Source organism: Myxocyprinus asiaticus, chromosome 29 (assembly GCF_019703515.2).
Source record: "Myxocyprinus asiaticus isolate MX2 ecotype Aquarium Trade chromosome 29, UBuf_Myxa_2, whole genome shotgun sequence".
Lineage (NCBI taxonomy): Eukaryota > Metazoa > Chordata > Actinopteri > Cypriniformes > Catostomidae > Myxocyprinus > Myxocyprinus asiaticus.
This window is the reverse complement of record NC_059372.1, coordinates 44,094,043-44,107,998: the sequence shown is the minus strand read 5'-3', so window position 1 is coordinate 44,107,998 and position 13,956 is coordinate 44,094,043. Positions and strand designations below refer to the sequence as shown.

Here is a 13,956-nt window from a genome sequence, read left to right as displayed (position 1 = left end):
ATTCAGCAAAAACAAGGCTACACAATTACCCCCTCATCATCCATGGGACTGCGCTGTTGAGTTACTACCCAACATGGCACCCCCTAGGAGCAAAGCCTATCCATTGTCAAGACCTGAAACCATGGCCATGGAGACTTATGTCGAAGAGGCTTTAGCTTCAGGGTTCATTCATCCTTCCACCTCACCAGCTGCAGCAGGCTTCTTCTTCGTTGAGAAGAAAGATGGAGGGCTCAGTCCATGCATTGACTACCGTGGATTGAACACAGTGAATATCAAGTACAGGTACCCACTCCCTCTTGTTCCGTCTGCCCTACAACAACTATGTGAAGCACACATCTACACAAAACTGGATTTGAGAAGCGCATACAACTTGATTCGTATTAGAGAGGGAGACGAGTGGAAAACCACATTTATCACCACTAGGGGGCACTACGAATACCAGGTGATGCCTTATGGCCTGGCCAATGCACCAGCTGTGTTCCAGTCATTCATCAATGAGATCTTCAGAGACCTCCTCAACAGAAGTGTCATCGCCTACATTGACGACATACTCATATACTCCCAAGGTAAAGCACAACACAAAGACGTTAAAATGGTCCCCTCCCGCCTTCTGAAACACCAACTCTATGTGAAAGCAGAGAAGTGTGAGTTCCACATTATCCATACAACATTCTTAGGGTATATCATCAGTCATAAAGGCGTTGAGATGGATGATTCCAAGATCCTGGCGGTCACAGAGTGGCCAAGACCCAACACTGTTAAGGAGCTACAACGTTTCCTGGGATTTGCGAACTTCTACAGGCGGTTAATCCACAACTACAGTCTCATCTCTGCTCCTTTAACGTCATTACTCAAGGGAAAACCACCCAAGCTACCGTGGAGTGACTCTGCTCAAAAGGCCTTCGATACTCTCAAGACAAGTTTCACGACCACCCCCATTCTCAAGCACCCAGATCCTAACCAACTGTTCATTGTAGAAGTGGATGCTTCAGACTGTGCCATAGGGGCGGTGCTCTCTCAACGCCACGGTAACCCTGGTAAACTTTATCCCTGTGCTTTCTTTTCCCGTAAACTGAACTCAGTTGAAAGGAACTATGATGCTGGAAATAAAGAACTACTCTCCATGAAGGCTGCGCTAGAAGAGTGGCACCACTGGCTTGAAGGTTCTGTCCATCCATTCCAAGTAGTCACCGACAATAAGAACCTCAAATACATCAAGGGAGCAAAACGTCTGAATCCACGACAAGCCCGATGGTCACTCTTCTTTACAAGGTTCCAATTCACAGTCACCTACCGCCCTGGCAATAAGAACTGCAAAACTGATGCTCTCTCCCGTCATCATGATCCCCTTCACAACATACCTCAAAACAAATCTATACTCCCACCTTCTGTCATCATCGCACCCAAAAGCTGGGATAACATGGAAGAGATCCAAAGAGCCCAACAAGCAGACCCTGCACCACCTGAATGCCCTCCAACAAAACATTATGTACCACGTGCTCTACGCCAAAGAACAATCCAATGGATTCATACCTCCCTCAGCACTGGACACCCTGGCATCCAGAAAACTATAAGCCTGGTACGTAACTCATTTTGGTGGCCTTCAATCATTATTTATGTCACTGCATACAATAAAGCATGTCAAGTTTGTGCAAAGTCTAAAACCCCCAGAGAACTGCCAGCCGGCCTGCTATAGCCACTGCCTATCCCTCAGAGACCCTGGTCCCACCTGTCCGTTGACTTCATCACTGATCTGCCAAACTCCAATGAGTATACCACCATCTTTGTTATCATTGATCGTTTCTCTAAGTCATGCAGACTAATCCCCATGAAAGGTCTAACCACTGCCATGGAAACCACTAACGCTCTGTTCCACCAAGTTTTCAGGATCTATGGTCTGCCAGAAGACATAGTGTCTGACCGGGGACCACAGTTCACTTCCAGAGTCTGGCAGGGTTTCTGTAAACAACTGGACATCAATGTCAGTCTCATATCTGGTTATCATGCCGCAGGCAAACGGACAGGTAGAGAGACTAAACCAGGAAATCGGCAGATACCTCAGGTCTTACTGCAGTCGAGAACAACAGAGATGGAGCGACTTCCTCCCATGAGCTGAATATGCCCAGAACTCCCTCATGCACTCATCTACTGGACTCACTCCCTTCTAATGTGTGCTGGGCTACCAACCTCCTATGTTCCCTTGGTCGGGTGAAACCTCTACAGTGCCAGCGGTGGATGACTGGATCAGGCAGAGCGAGCAAGTGTGGGACAGTGCGCACGTCAGATTGCAGCAGGCCGTCTGGGCCCAACAGATCCAAGCTGATCGGAGGCATCCCCACCCCGACTATCAACCTGGCCAGAGAGTCTGGCTATCTACACGAGACCTCAAGTTGTGGCTACCCTGCAGGAAACTCAGCCCCAGGTATGTTGGTCCGTTCAGAATTGTAAGACAAATCAATCCTGTAACTTACTGACTGGAGCTACCTGCTAACTACCGCATCTCTCCTTCCTTTCATGTGTCATTGTTGAAACCTGTCCACCCAACATCTGGCCCTGGAACCACGGATCCTGAGCCTCCTCCTCCATTGGAGATAGACAGATCACGTGCTTACATGGTCAGAGAGATCATAGACTCCCGTCGTCAAGGGGGCCAGATGCAGTACCTGGTGGACTGGGAAGGTTATGGACCAGAAGAGAGATCTTGGGTAGCCGCCAAGGACATTCTGGACCCATCATTGATCCATGACTTCCACCGAGCGCATCCGAATTGTCCTGCACCACGACCAAGGGGACGACCCAGAAGAAGAACACCGGGAGTTGTTCATGGTGGGGGGGGGTTCTGTAACGAATGAGGCTGGTATCCCTTCAGCCGACCACCAGAGGGAGCCCTCTCCCGAATACTAACACTATACTGTTTCTTCTGTGGTGACTTCCTGTTTGTACTATATAAATAGCCATGCTTCTCCATTGTGACTTTGCAAAGTATTTCCAGTTTCACTGCCTTATCAAGCGTTATTCTCATTGCCTGTTTCATTGTCTACTTGTTATGACCATTGTGCCTGTTTTACTGGATTACCGATTTTTGAATCTGTTTTGCTCTGTTTGCCTGGTTGGACTGATTACCTGTGTAACGACTACTTTGCCTGCTTCTACGATTACGTCTCTGCCTTGTGTCTTGGATTTGTTTGCTGATTGTAATAAACTTCTTGCATATGGATTCTACCTTCGCCTCCATGTCGAGTCCCTTACTATATATATATTTATATATATTCTCTGAGAAATGTATTAGGAACACCTGTTTACCTACTTATTCATGTGATTTCTAATCAGCCAGTCGTGTGGCAGCAGTGCACTGCAAATTTTCACACAACAGTCTCTAGAGTTTCCTCAGAATGGTGCCAAAAACATCCAGTGAGCAGCAGTTCTGTGGGCGGAAACGGATTCTTTTTGAAAGAGGTCAATGGAGAATGACCAGACTTGTTTGAGCTGACAGAATGGCTACAGTAACTCAGATAACCACTCTGTACAATTGTAGTGAGAAGAATAGCATCCAAATAAAGTGCTCCGTGAGGGTATATGCACTCACTGAGAACTTTATTAGGAACACTATGGTCTTTAAAAAGTTCCCGACATGGTCTTCTGCTGTTGTAGCCCATCCACCTTAAGGTTCGACATGTGCATTCTGAGATCCTATTCTATTCTGCTGAACCAGTCCGGCTGTTCTCTGACCTCTCTCATCAACAAGGCATTTCTGCCTGCAGAACTGCCGCTCACTGTGTTTTTTTGTTTTTTTTGGCACCATTCTGAGTAAACTCTGGAGACTTGTGCATGAAAATCCCAAGAGGTCAGCAGTTACAGAAATACTCAACGCAGTTTATTAGTGTATGGGCAGAGGAGTGTATTAAATGTCATTAATAATATGAGAGTGTCTGTAGTGCTGCTGATTTTGTTCTGATAATAGGAAGCTTTTGCAGAGGAGACATTTACCGAGAAGGAAGAAATCAGAGACTGATACTTACTCAGATCTGCAGAATTTATAGATTTGCACCATTTCCTCTTAGCTGCACTGAGATCAGTCCGATGTTCACAAAGAACATCAGAGCCAGGGGTTGGAGGGTGTCGCATGTGCTGACCTGGAAAGGAGAGGACAAATGCTGTCTAGTCAAGTTGTTAAAGTGGAGAATATAGTGTCCATAGCACTGTTTATATCCAGAGGAAAATAGATTTTGTGAGGGAAGAGAGGTAGAGACAACAATGGAAAGGTGGGTGAGTTAGAGAGAGCAGAGGTTTCCGACGAAAGGAAACCAGAGAAGTATGTTGTAGTCTAGATGGAAGTGTCATGATAAATTTAACAATGTAATGATCAGAGACATGTAAAGGGGTAAGAAGATCTTTGTTAGTGGTACAGTTATGCATAAAAATTAGATCCAGCTGGTTGCTCATTCTGTGCATTGCAGTAGTGCAAAGTTGTTTCAGGTTGAACAAGACCTGAAAAGCATGAAGTTTGGCAGCCAGGGGCTTGTCTAGGTAAATGTTGAAATCACCAAGAACCACAAGTGGGCTGCCAACTTCAGGGAATGAGGATAGCAGGACATCAAGCTCCTCAAGGAAGTTAGCCAGCTGATCTAAAGGACAATGTACAACAACAACATGAATTTTTCTGGGTTGCGTTGTAGTGAATTCAAATAAGTTATTGTTGCATAGTGAGAAGAGAGGTGAAAATGTCCAGTTGTTTGGAATGAGCAAACCTGTTTCCCCACCCCTACCGGTCTGACGAGGGGTGTGAGAGAAGTTATTGGAGAGGGCAGAGGGTGTTGCAGTATCCTCTGGTCGTATCCATATTTCTGTCAGAGCAAGTATGCCAAGGGATGACTGAAATTAAGTCAGCTTTGTTGACAGCTGACTGGCAGTTCTAGAGTCTGATCAAAAATGAGAGAGGATCAGGTGATGATGTGCAAAGGGGCCTTAGGTTGTGTGGGTTGCAATGTGTATGAAATGAAAATATAATCAAAATAACGGAGTGGTCAAAAAATCATATATAACCACCTCACATAAAATCCAAACATTTTACCCTTTCCAACTTCCACTGTCCTCTTTTGCAGTGACTTAAAAATCACTCTGTGACAACAGGTGGAAAATATTAATACAAACTAGATAATAAATACTAAAACATATTAAACATAGTAATAATAATAATAATAACATTTGAAAAATAAACCATGAAAGTTTAACACAAATCTTTTTTTTTTTTTTTTAAATAGTCATAAAATGGCTTCAACAGTGATTGTCAGGGATGTCATTTGATGTTCCACTATATTTTATAGTTTTATAGTTTTGAAATTAACTTTATTATCACCTGCTAGTGGAAACCCCAAACTGCAAATGCAGGAACTGAGTTTAGTCTTTGCCTTGAAAACAGACATGCTTTTGAAACGTCTTAGCACAATGACCTATTCCTAATGAAAATAACAAATTGCGCTTTGATTCACTACATTAACATATAACACACCCACAGTTTGCACGCATACACCCACAGATAGCGCAAACACTCCCACCCATACCCACTTGCGTTTTGTGCTGGCACGAAAATTTTGCTTAGAATTAGCGCTCTCACGAAAATTAGATATATCGTTACGCAAGGTCGTTGCGCTGCTCCTAGCACTTTCATGAAAATAGAGCCCTGTGGGTATTGTGCTTGATAATCTCTTCTAATTCAGTGTATCTTCATGTTAAGATGTGGCTTGAAGACACTTATTAATCTCCAATGCCCTGGTGAGCATGCCAGCTGTGGAAAACCGCTTGAGGCAGAGAGTGGATTCACTTACCAACCAGAGATATTCATGGAGGCTGGCAGTGAGTAACACTTTCCATTTGTGCATTGTCTCCATAGTTGATTCCTGTAAACTTTGAAATTTCTGCATCAATAAGATTTAAGGCTGAATTACACTACACAACTTTTAAAAACAGATCAAAATATTGTAGGCATCACACACTTACCGTCTTTGAAAATTGCTACAGACAAAAACTGGACATCACACACAAGATCACTGGGGATCACACAAATGTACACAGGAACATGTGCCGCCAGTTCTAGTAGATGCATGACAGATGTAAACAAACATGGATATGGACTGTTGTTGTTGCTATTCTGTGTTCAGAGTACATTTAGGTTGCTGTCTAGGGTGGGAAGATGTGGCAAGTATGGTCTCTAGACACTGCAACATGAGTTGGAGGTAAGTGACGTTAAAAATTAAACTCCACTTGAGTTCTTGTTTGTCATATCCATTTCTTGTGCTTTGTGGCCCTGCACGCTCGATTTCCATTGGTTATTCACTGTGTGACTTCAGATTTGAGTTGTGGAGCATCATACGCTACAAGGTTTCCTCTGTAGTCATGGATGAACATCTCAAAAATATAAAATATTTTATATCCTCCGACTAGACTCTCCTCATAGTTGAAGTGTAAGAAATCAGATTCGGTACCTATCATATACTACGTGATTTTCTCAGACTGTCTGAAAATCTGCAGACTGGAGCTGACTAGCATTTACTAGTGCAGACTAGCACCAACTCGGTCCAACTGAAAATCGGGGTTAAAGTTGTGTCCTGTAATCCAGCCTTTAGTGTCTGTGTAATGTGAGGTAAGATAAATAATGTTATTGACACAAGAAAAACAAAATTTTAAGCTGTGACTGTTCTTATGTTTACATGTTATGAAGTAACTCTTCTCGCTCTGTTTTAGTTTATTTTTACAACTTTAGATGGAATGATTATGGTGTGACCTCTCTCATGACAATCTTGGATATGGTGAAAGTCATGTCTTTTGCCATCCAAGAAGGTAAAATGGCTGTTCACTGCCATGCGGGGCTTGGAAGAACAGGTATAGTGCTGTTTTGTTCATAAAACATATATAATGTAATTAGCAGCAAAAATGTAGGAGAGTGTTGGTGGCATCTTTCTGGGGTGTGGCATACACTGTTAGAAAAAAATTGCATTTTATTAGCATAGGTAAAGCTTTAGAACTACAAAAATAAAATAATTAAAAAAAATTAACTAACCAAAAACATCAATCTTATGCACAAATTAATTATTAACTGTAATTAAATGAAATTCCAAGACTGTGCAAAAGAATAAGAAATAATTAAATTACCAAATAAAGGTAAGGTAGATGCTATATACAGTACACTTAGTGTAAATAGTGGCGCATGCTATTTGCACCCTGTTGTAAAATGTGGCAGATACGATTTGCACAGAAGTGTATTATAGTGTATAGTCTGTATATAATATATCAACATATTCAGTGTATGTAGTATAAGTACTGTGACGGTCAACGGAACGTAAATACATCGCTGGCAGCAGTACGAAACGCACCCAATTTGTTGTGTAACGGGGCCTCGTCACTCCTGCCTTTAAATGCGGTGGGCTTTAGAGCGACCGTTCTCTTCCCCGTGCATGCATCATGACCCTCACTGTATGCCAAGCTGCTGGAAAAATCCGCCACCCCCACATGTTCCAGACGAGGAAAAGCATGTTTGCGACCGGCCACCCCCCTGACTACCTAAACCAAACCATTCACTGTGTTTACTTTCAGTTATATCACACTCCACTTAGACATTTTATTAAGACCTTTTGTGTTAATTTTTATTTAAAATAAACGACTCTCTGACAGCGTACAGCCACTGTCTGTTTTCGCCTACATGGGATGGATATTGGGAGAAGAGTGAAATTTGGCAAAAGGCAGACCTGCCCACACAGAAAATTCTTACTAATGACATAAAGTCTTACTAATGTTGCCACACCAGTAAATCGGACTGTTGCTGTGTATATAGCCAGACTGTGTGGCCAATGCTTTTTACACTTAGTGCAAATAATTATTTGGCTACACTGATCCCGTGGTAGGGGGCCCCCTGGTGGTCATGGGGCCCTTTGCAGTGGCTTATGTCACTAATTAGGTACTGTAGGGCTGGCACTGGCTCCGAGTTCAGTTCCGTTTGATTACAAGTGCTGAGTGCATTGTATATAAAAGCATTGCAGATTTACTTTATTTTCATTTTTGCTTAATTCCAAATACAAATAATACACCCCATAGAGGTGGAGATGTTAAAATGAGGAGCACGATTATGCAGCTGTTGTGAACCCAGCTACACACAAACTCTTCATACAGATGTTGTCAAAAAATAGCTTGACTGTTTAGAAATTTTTGGTTTAACTGAACTGCATAGCAATGCCCCATGCAAGTTAAGCTTTTATTACAGTAATACTACATAGTATATTACTATTGTATAATAATAATAATCAATATAATATTATAAAACCATAATATAATATTCAAGTTGACTGGGTTTAAAAAAATAATGATGAATAGTGGGCTGAGACACTATCACGAAGTGGACAAAAACAGGTACACAGTGGACAGGTACAGTGTGAATACGAAGAAGACATTTTTTTTTCTCTTTGTTTCATTGTTTTATTTATTTATTTATTTATTGGTGGCTGAAGTGGAAAAAGGTCTGAGTTTGGTTCTTTTTAAGAGGACACTTAAGAGGAATCAAGTGTAGCCCATAAAGAGTCTTTTTATTAGCAGAACATGGCAAAACATTACCACATTTTGGTCGTAGGGAATTACTTACTAGTTTTTTGTTTATCATACCACAGTTCATATCGCAATCACAATATTTTTCAAAATAATTGCAAAAAGACTTTTTGTCCAAATTGTGCAGCCCTAATCATCATTGTGCCCTTGAACAAGGCATTTATCTCAGGTTGCTCCAGAGGGATTGTCCCTGTAAAAGTGGTTCTGTAAGCCACTTTGGATGAAAGTGTATGCAAAAGGACTACTTACTATGCTGAATGACTACTTACTTTTATACAATTTGTTGTCTTAGGTGTGTTGCTAGCCTGCTTCTTGGTGTTTACCTCACGGATGACAGCAGATGAAGCCATTCTATTGGTACGAGCAAAACGATCAAACTCTATCCAGACAAGAGGACAGCTACAGTGCGTGAGGCAATTTGCTCAGTTCCTTGTTCCGCTACGGAATTTGTTTGTTAACGCTGAGCCGAGAGCTCCCCCTGTTACTCTTTCACAATACTTGATCCGCCAAAAACATATGCTACATGGATATGAGGCTCGGCAGTTAAGATACATACCAAAGCTGGTCCCCTTCATTTGCAGACTTCTATTGGACATTGCAGAGAATCGTCAGGTTATTGAGGAGGACATTGTTGAGGTTCCTGACATCACACCTGTGGTAGAGAGAATTTTTAATGAAAATGCAATGTATCCATTCAACAGTGAAATTACGGGAAATGAGATCACTATGATCAAACCTCGTCTTCCAGGTTTACCCCGAGTCAATAGAGAGAAGTCACAACCTCTTTACTATGTCCGTAAGAGCCTTAGTTACAGTGATTCTGACCTAAAGAGGTTAGCTGAATCTCTAAACCTCTCCAATAACCCTCTTAGTGTCTTAGCCACCATTCACTCCTCTAACATCAGCAGTCAGTTAGAAGCTTTCAACAGTGTTTCCCTAAACTATGCTGCATCTTCTCTGGGCACTTGCAAGGATAGTCCCATCTACAGTTCAACCAACAATATATGGGAGCTGAAAACTTTTATGGACCAGCAGGAAGGATCTCCACTGTTGAAAAAGAGGAGGCAGTCTGTCCTGCAGCGAAGCCAGTCTCTAGGTGTTTCAGATACGAAAAACACCAGAAGCATCAGTGCAGTACTTTCATTCTGGAAGAAAGACCCCAAGCCAAGCGCTGATCATGAAGGGACTAAAAATGAGGAGAAAGACCATTCAGAGGTGCCCTTCATCACCATCCAGTCCGAGTTGTCTCTGGACTCACGTCGTATCTTGGTTGCTCAGTCCCTTGCGGTAGACCTTGAGCAGGATGGAGACAAGGAACATATTCAGAAGGTGTCCACTTGGCAGGTAAGTGCAAGTACTGATGTACTAAAAGGTATACCAGTCTAGGAAGGCTGAGGGGGGAGGAGCAGTGGTGTCTTAAAGAACTTTATCTCTTCCCTTTGTCCAGACATGAGTGCTCTCTTCTTCCTGTGCAGTAGGAAATGATCCATGGCTTGTTTTTGGGAAACTATTTAAAAGGGCACTGCAGTATCCCAGCAGAGTTGAAGTCTTGATCTTCTGGTCTTGAGACCACAAGGGTCTTCACTCACAAGGATCATTACTCAGTCTCTTGTCATTGGTCTGTGTCTTGGCTTATGGTCTCAGACAAGATCACAGTCTATTTCCAAAGTATTACAGGTGATATCTACCTCAACCACAGATCAGTGATGTATCTTCCCCCTTACAGAGAAATCACAGGGCTGAATGGTCACTCAGCCACTGTACAAAGTGGCTCCCTGTTCGAAATAAATGCTGCAATCCATTCAGCATTTTCTCTTTCAGTTCATTAAAAAGAACAGACTGATTCTGTGACCAACAGACATTTGTCTTGGTCTGGGCCTTAATAGACATGGAGTCCTAGGGGGCTCTGGTCTTCACTCCAACTCTGTATCCCAGCCCTTCAATGTTTTCAGCATGTAAAGAACATGTCCTAGTTTGCCTGCTCTCTCTCTCTGAGCCTTCCTTGCAGTATTGGTGAAGACAAGCAACTCTGGATGATGGGCTTTTATAATGATGAGATGCACCTAGTTGTGATCCAATGCATTAGGTTATTTTGGATAATGTATGTTCTAAACAAACAAGCTACAACAATTTTTTTTTTTTTTTTTTTTTTTTGTCTTTTGGATGCAGAATTGGTACATGTGTTTGTTCCTCTCCACAGACAGATCTTAATTACCAGGGTGCATGGGAGCGACTGTGTTTGGAAAGAGACCCGTTTATTCTTTCTGGAATCATGTGGTCGTGGCTGGAGCAGCTCAAGGAACCAGTCATCTCAGCTTATGATGTTCACATACTGGAAAAGGCCAATCAGGATGCCAAAACTGTCCTCAATAGCCTAGATAGGGTATGATTTAATTTCTGATCTGTTGTAAAATAACATTTAGGACCCTATTTTAAGACCGCCAAGTTTCCAGAACAGAGCTATGTGATACGCCAAATGCGCAAAGTCAGTGGGCATGGCCATGAAGTTTTGGTGTAATCATGCAAGTATGACTAAGTCTTACGTAATTGGGTTGGTAAAATTGTGCATGCAAAGCGTAAGTGATATAAAGACAGCTCATTCATAAGATGTTGGTAGGTAGTAAGCAATAAAAATATTGACCATTTGTGTCTAACGTTATTTTGTGCAGTAATTGTGTCCTTCGTGAACATCAGGTATACCTCTTTGACATGCTGTTTATATACGCATGGAAAAGGCTGTGTTCGTTGCGGTTAATTGAATGTCGCCTCCTAAATTATAAGGTGGTTCTCAGAGATTTTAAGCGCAATGCCTTACTTAAATTAGACTTTGTGCCACTTCATTTACATGGACCTCCCGTATATTTTTGTGAATACACCCACTGTTTGCCCACAGATACGTCCCGTATATCCACGCCAGTTGCGCATTGCCAAGGCATGAATATTGCACATAGATTCAGCGTTCTCACAAAATTTGGATAAGATGTAGCGCACGGTCATATACCATAACATTTTGAATAATGTGGGTATGAAAATAGAGCCTTTAGACTATGATTTAAAAGTAAAGTGAGTAATTTTTTCAATGATTACACAATGCCTGGCCAAAAAAAAAAAAAAGAAGAAAAAGTCGCCGTTTGGATTTAAATAAGCAGATACTTAAGAGCCTGTGATTGGCTCATTATTGCAGTGATTAATATGCTTCAGCTGGCAACAATTCTTTTAACCCTAACTGATGCAGTGTGAAGCTTCTCATTTCTTAAACAACCATGTCGGAAGACGTATCCCGTGGTCGTGAAAAGATGTTACTGTGTTTCAGAAGGGGCAAATTACTGGCCTGCATCAAGCAAAGAAAACAACTGAGATTGCTGAAATAACTGGAATTGGGTTAAGAACTGACCAACACATTATTAAAACCTGGAAGGATAGTGGTGAATGGTCAGCTTTGTGGAAGAAATGTGGTCAGGAAAACATCTTGAATGATCGTGATCGGAGATCACTAAAATGCTTGAAGTCACATCGTAAAAAATTGACAGTAGAACTCACGGCTATGTTTAATAGGGAAAGCAAGCATTTCCACATGCACAATGTGATGAAAACGTACAGGATTGGGACTAAACATCTGTGTGGCCACAAGAAAGCCACATGTTAGTGAGGCTAATCGGAAAAATGACTTCAATTTGCTAGGGAGCATAAAGATTGGACTGTGGAGCAATGGAAAAAGGTCATGTGGTCTTTATGAGTCCAGATTTAGCCTATTCCAAAGTGATGGGCGCTTCAGGGTAAGAAAGGAAGTGCATGAAGTGATGCACATAGTGCCCACTGTACAAGCCTCTGGAGGCAGTGTTATGATCTGGGGTTGCTTCAATTGGTCAGGTCTAGGCTCAGCAACGTTATGTGGCAATAAAATAAAGTCAGTTGAGTACTGAATGTACTGAATGACCAGGTTATCCCATCAATGGATTTTATCTTCGCTGACAGCACAGGCATATTCCAGGACAACAATGCCAAGAATCATCGGGCTCAAACTGTGAAAGAGTGGTTCAGGGAACACGAGGAATCATTTTCACACATGAATTGGCCACCACAGAGTCCTGACCTTAACCCCTTTGAAAATCTTTTGATGTGCTGGAAAATACTTTATGGAGTGGTTGAACTCTCCTGTCATCAATACAAGATCTCGACCAAAAATTAATGCAACTCTGGATGGAAATAAATGTTGTGATGTTGCATAAGGTTGTTGAAACAATGCCACGTCGAATGCATGCCACAATCAAAGCTAAAGGCGGTCCAATGAAATATTAGAGTATGCAACAATTTTTTGGCCAGGCAGTGTACTTTCTCTTATCCAAGCTTAATATACAGAGGCAATTGTAAGTAAGCCAAGATCGAGCCTCCAAAAAAGTGTAAACACTGCAGTTCTGTGCCGCTATCAAAACACTATTTTTGCAATATCGTTTGGTGGTACAGAAACTACACACTTTACCTTTAACTGTGATCTAACTTTGGATAACAACTTGGTAAGGCCAATATCGCCATCACTAAATTATCAATACATTTTAAGACTTAAACACAGCATGCGCAATTCTCAATTAGACTTATTTTGCTACATAATGTGAATTAATTTTATTGCCACCATCAGGCTTCAAGAGAAACGGTGATGTGCATTCTGGACTGTTTTGCTCATCTCTTCACAATACCAGAGGAAGTTGAGAATGCTTTTCTAGAGCGAGCAACCAAAGCTTTCACAAAGGTACAGTATGTTATTCTAAAATCTGTTTAAATCAATCCAGTGATTTCATGATTTCACTTTGATAAAACTCTTTTTAGGTGAAAAACACAGATGGTGGGACTAGCGTCCATGAGATCATGAGAAAGGTCTTGAAGCTTGTTCTGCATCTTTTGAGATCAGCTGCAATGAACGAGTTTGAGGTGTGATGTAGATAACTATAGCTAACTAAACAATACCTTAACTACAAACATAATTAAGTTAATTTACATCTTTGTCCATGATCAAAGACAAGCCCTGCACTTTACATCTGTGTCTACACAGGTAGTTTTTAAGTAACCGATAAAGCTTAGCACAGGACTGAAAAGAGCTGTTAAGGGAAGATTGATGTTTTAAAGGCTTTGGCTCTTATTTGGATTCTGGGTTCAGATAAGGAATCTAAAAAGGGGTAGACCAAATTATACCGCTACCCTTTGTAAAAGTTGAAAAATACATGTTATATTGTAAATTATGTTTTGATGGGAAAAAAAAAAAAAATACTCTATATTATGTGCCATGTTGCTAAGAAAAGCATTGCACCTTCTAATTTTTGTACCAAGTTTGTCCAACTATTTGCAATAAAATAATAAGACTGTACAGAA

The 13,956-nt window shown here is 41.5% G+C and overlaps 1 protein-coding gene across 3 annotated transcripts in view; it reads left to right on the top strand.

The window, feature by feature from the left end:
- The window catches only part of LOC127419784 (protein tyrosine phosphatase domain-containing protein 1-like), a 33,139-nt gene extending 19,209 nt beyond the window's left edge, over positions 1-13,930 (top strand). For all 3 annotated transcript variants that reach the window (XM_051661510.1, XM_051661509.1, XM_051661508.1), the window contains 6 exons: positions 5,735-5,853; positions 6,742-6,879; positions 8,885-9,936; positions 10,793-10,975; positions 13,229-13,339; positions 13,417-13,930. In XM_051661510.1, the coding sequence (XP_051517470.1) occupies positions 5,841-5,853; positions 6,742-6,879; positions 8,885-9,936; positions 10,793-10,975; positions 13,229-13,339; positions 13,417-13,524 (1,605 nt within the window). In that variant the 5' untranslated portion in view covers positions 5,735-5,840 and the 3' untranslated portion in view covers positions 13,525-13,930. The remainder of the gene's footprint in view (positions 1-5,734; positions 5,854-6,741; positions 6,880-8,884; positions 9,937-10,792; positions 10,976-13,228; positions 13,340-13,416) is intronic.
- Positions 13,931-13,956: the final 26 nt, after the last annotated feature.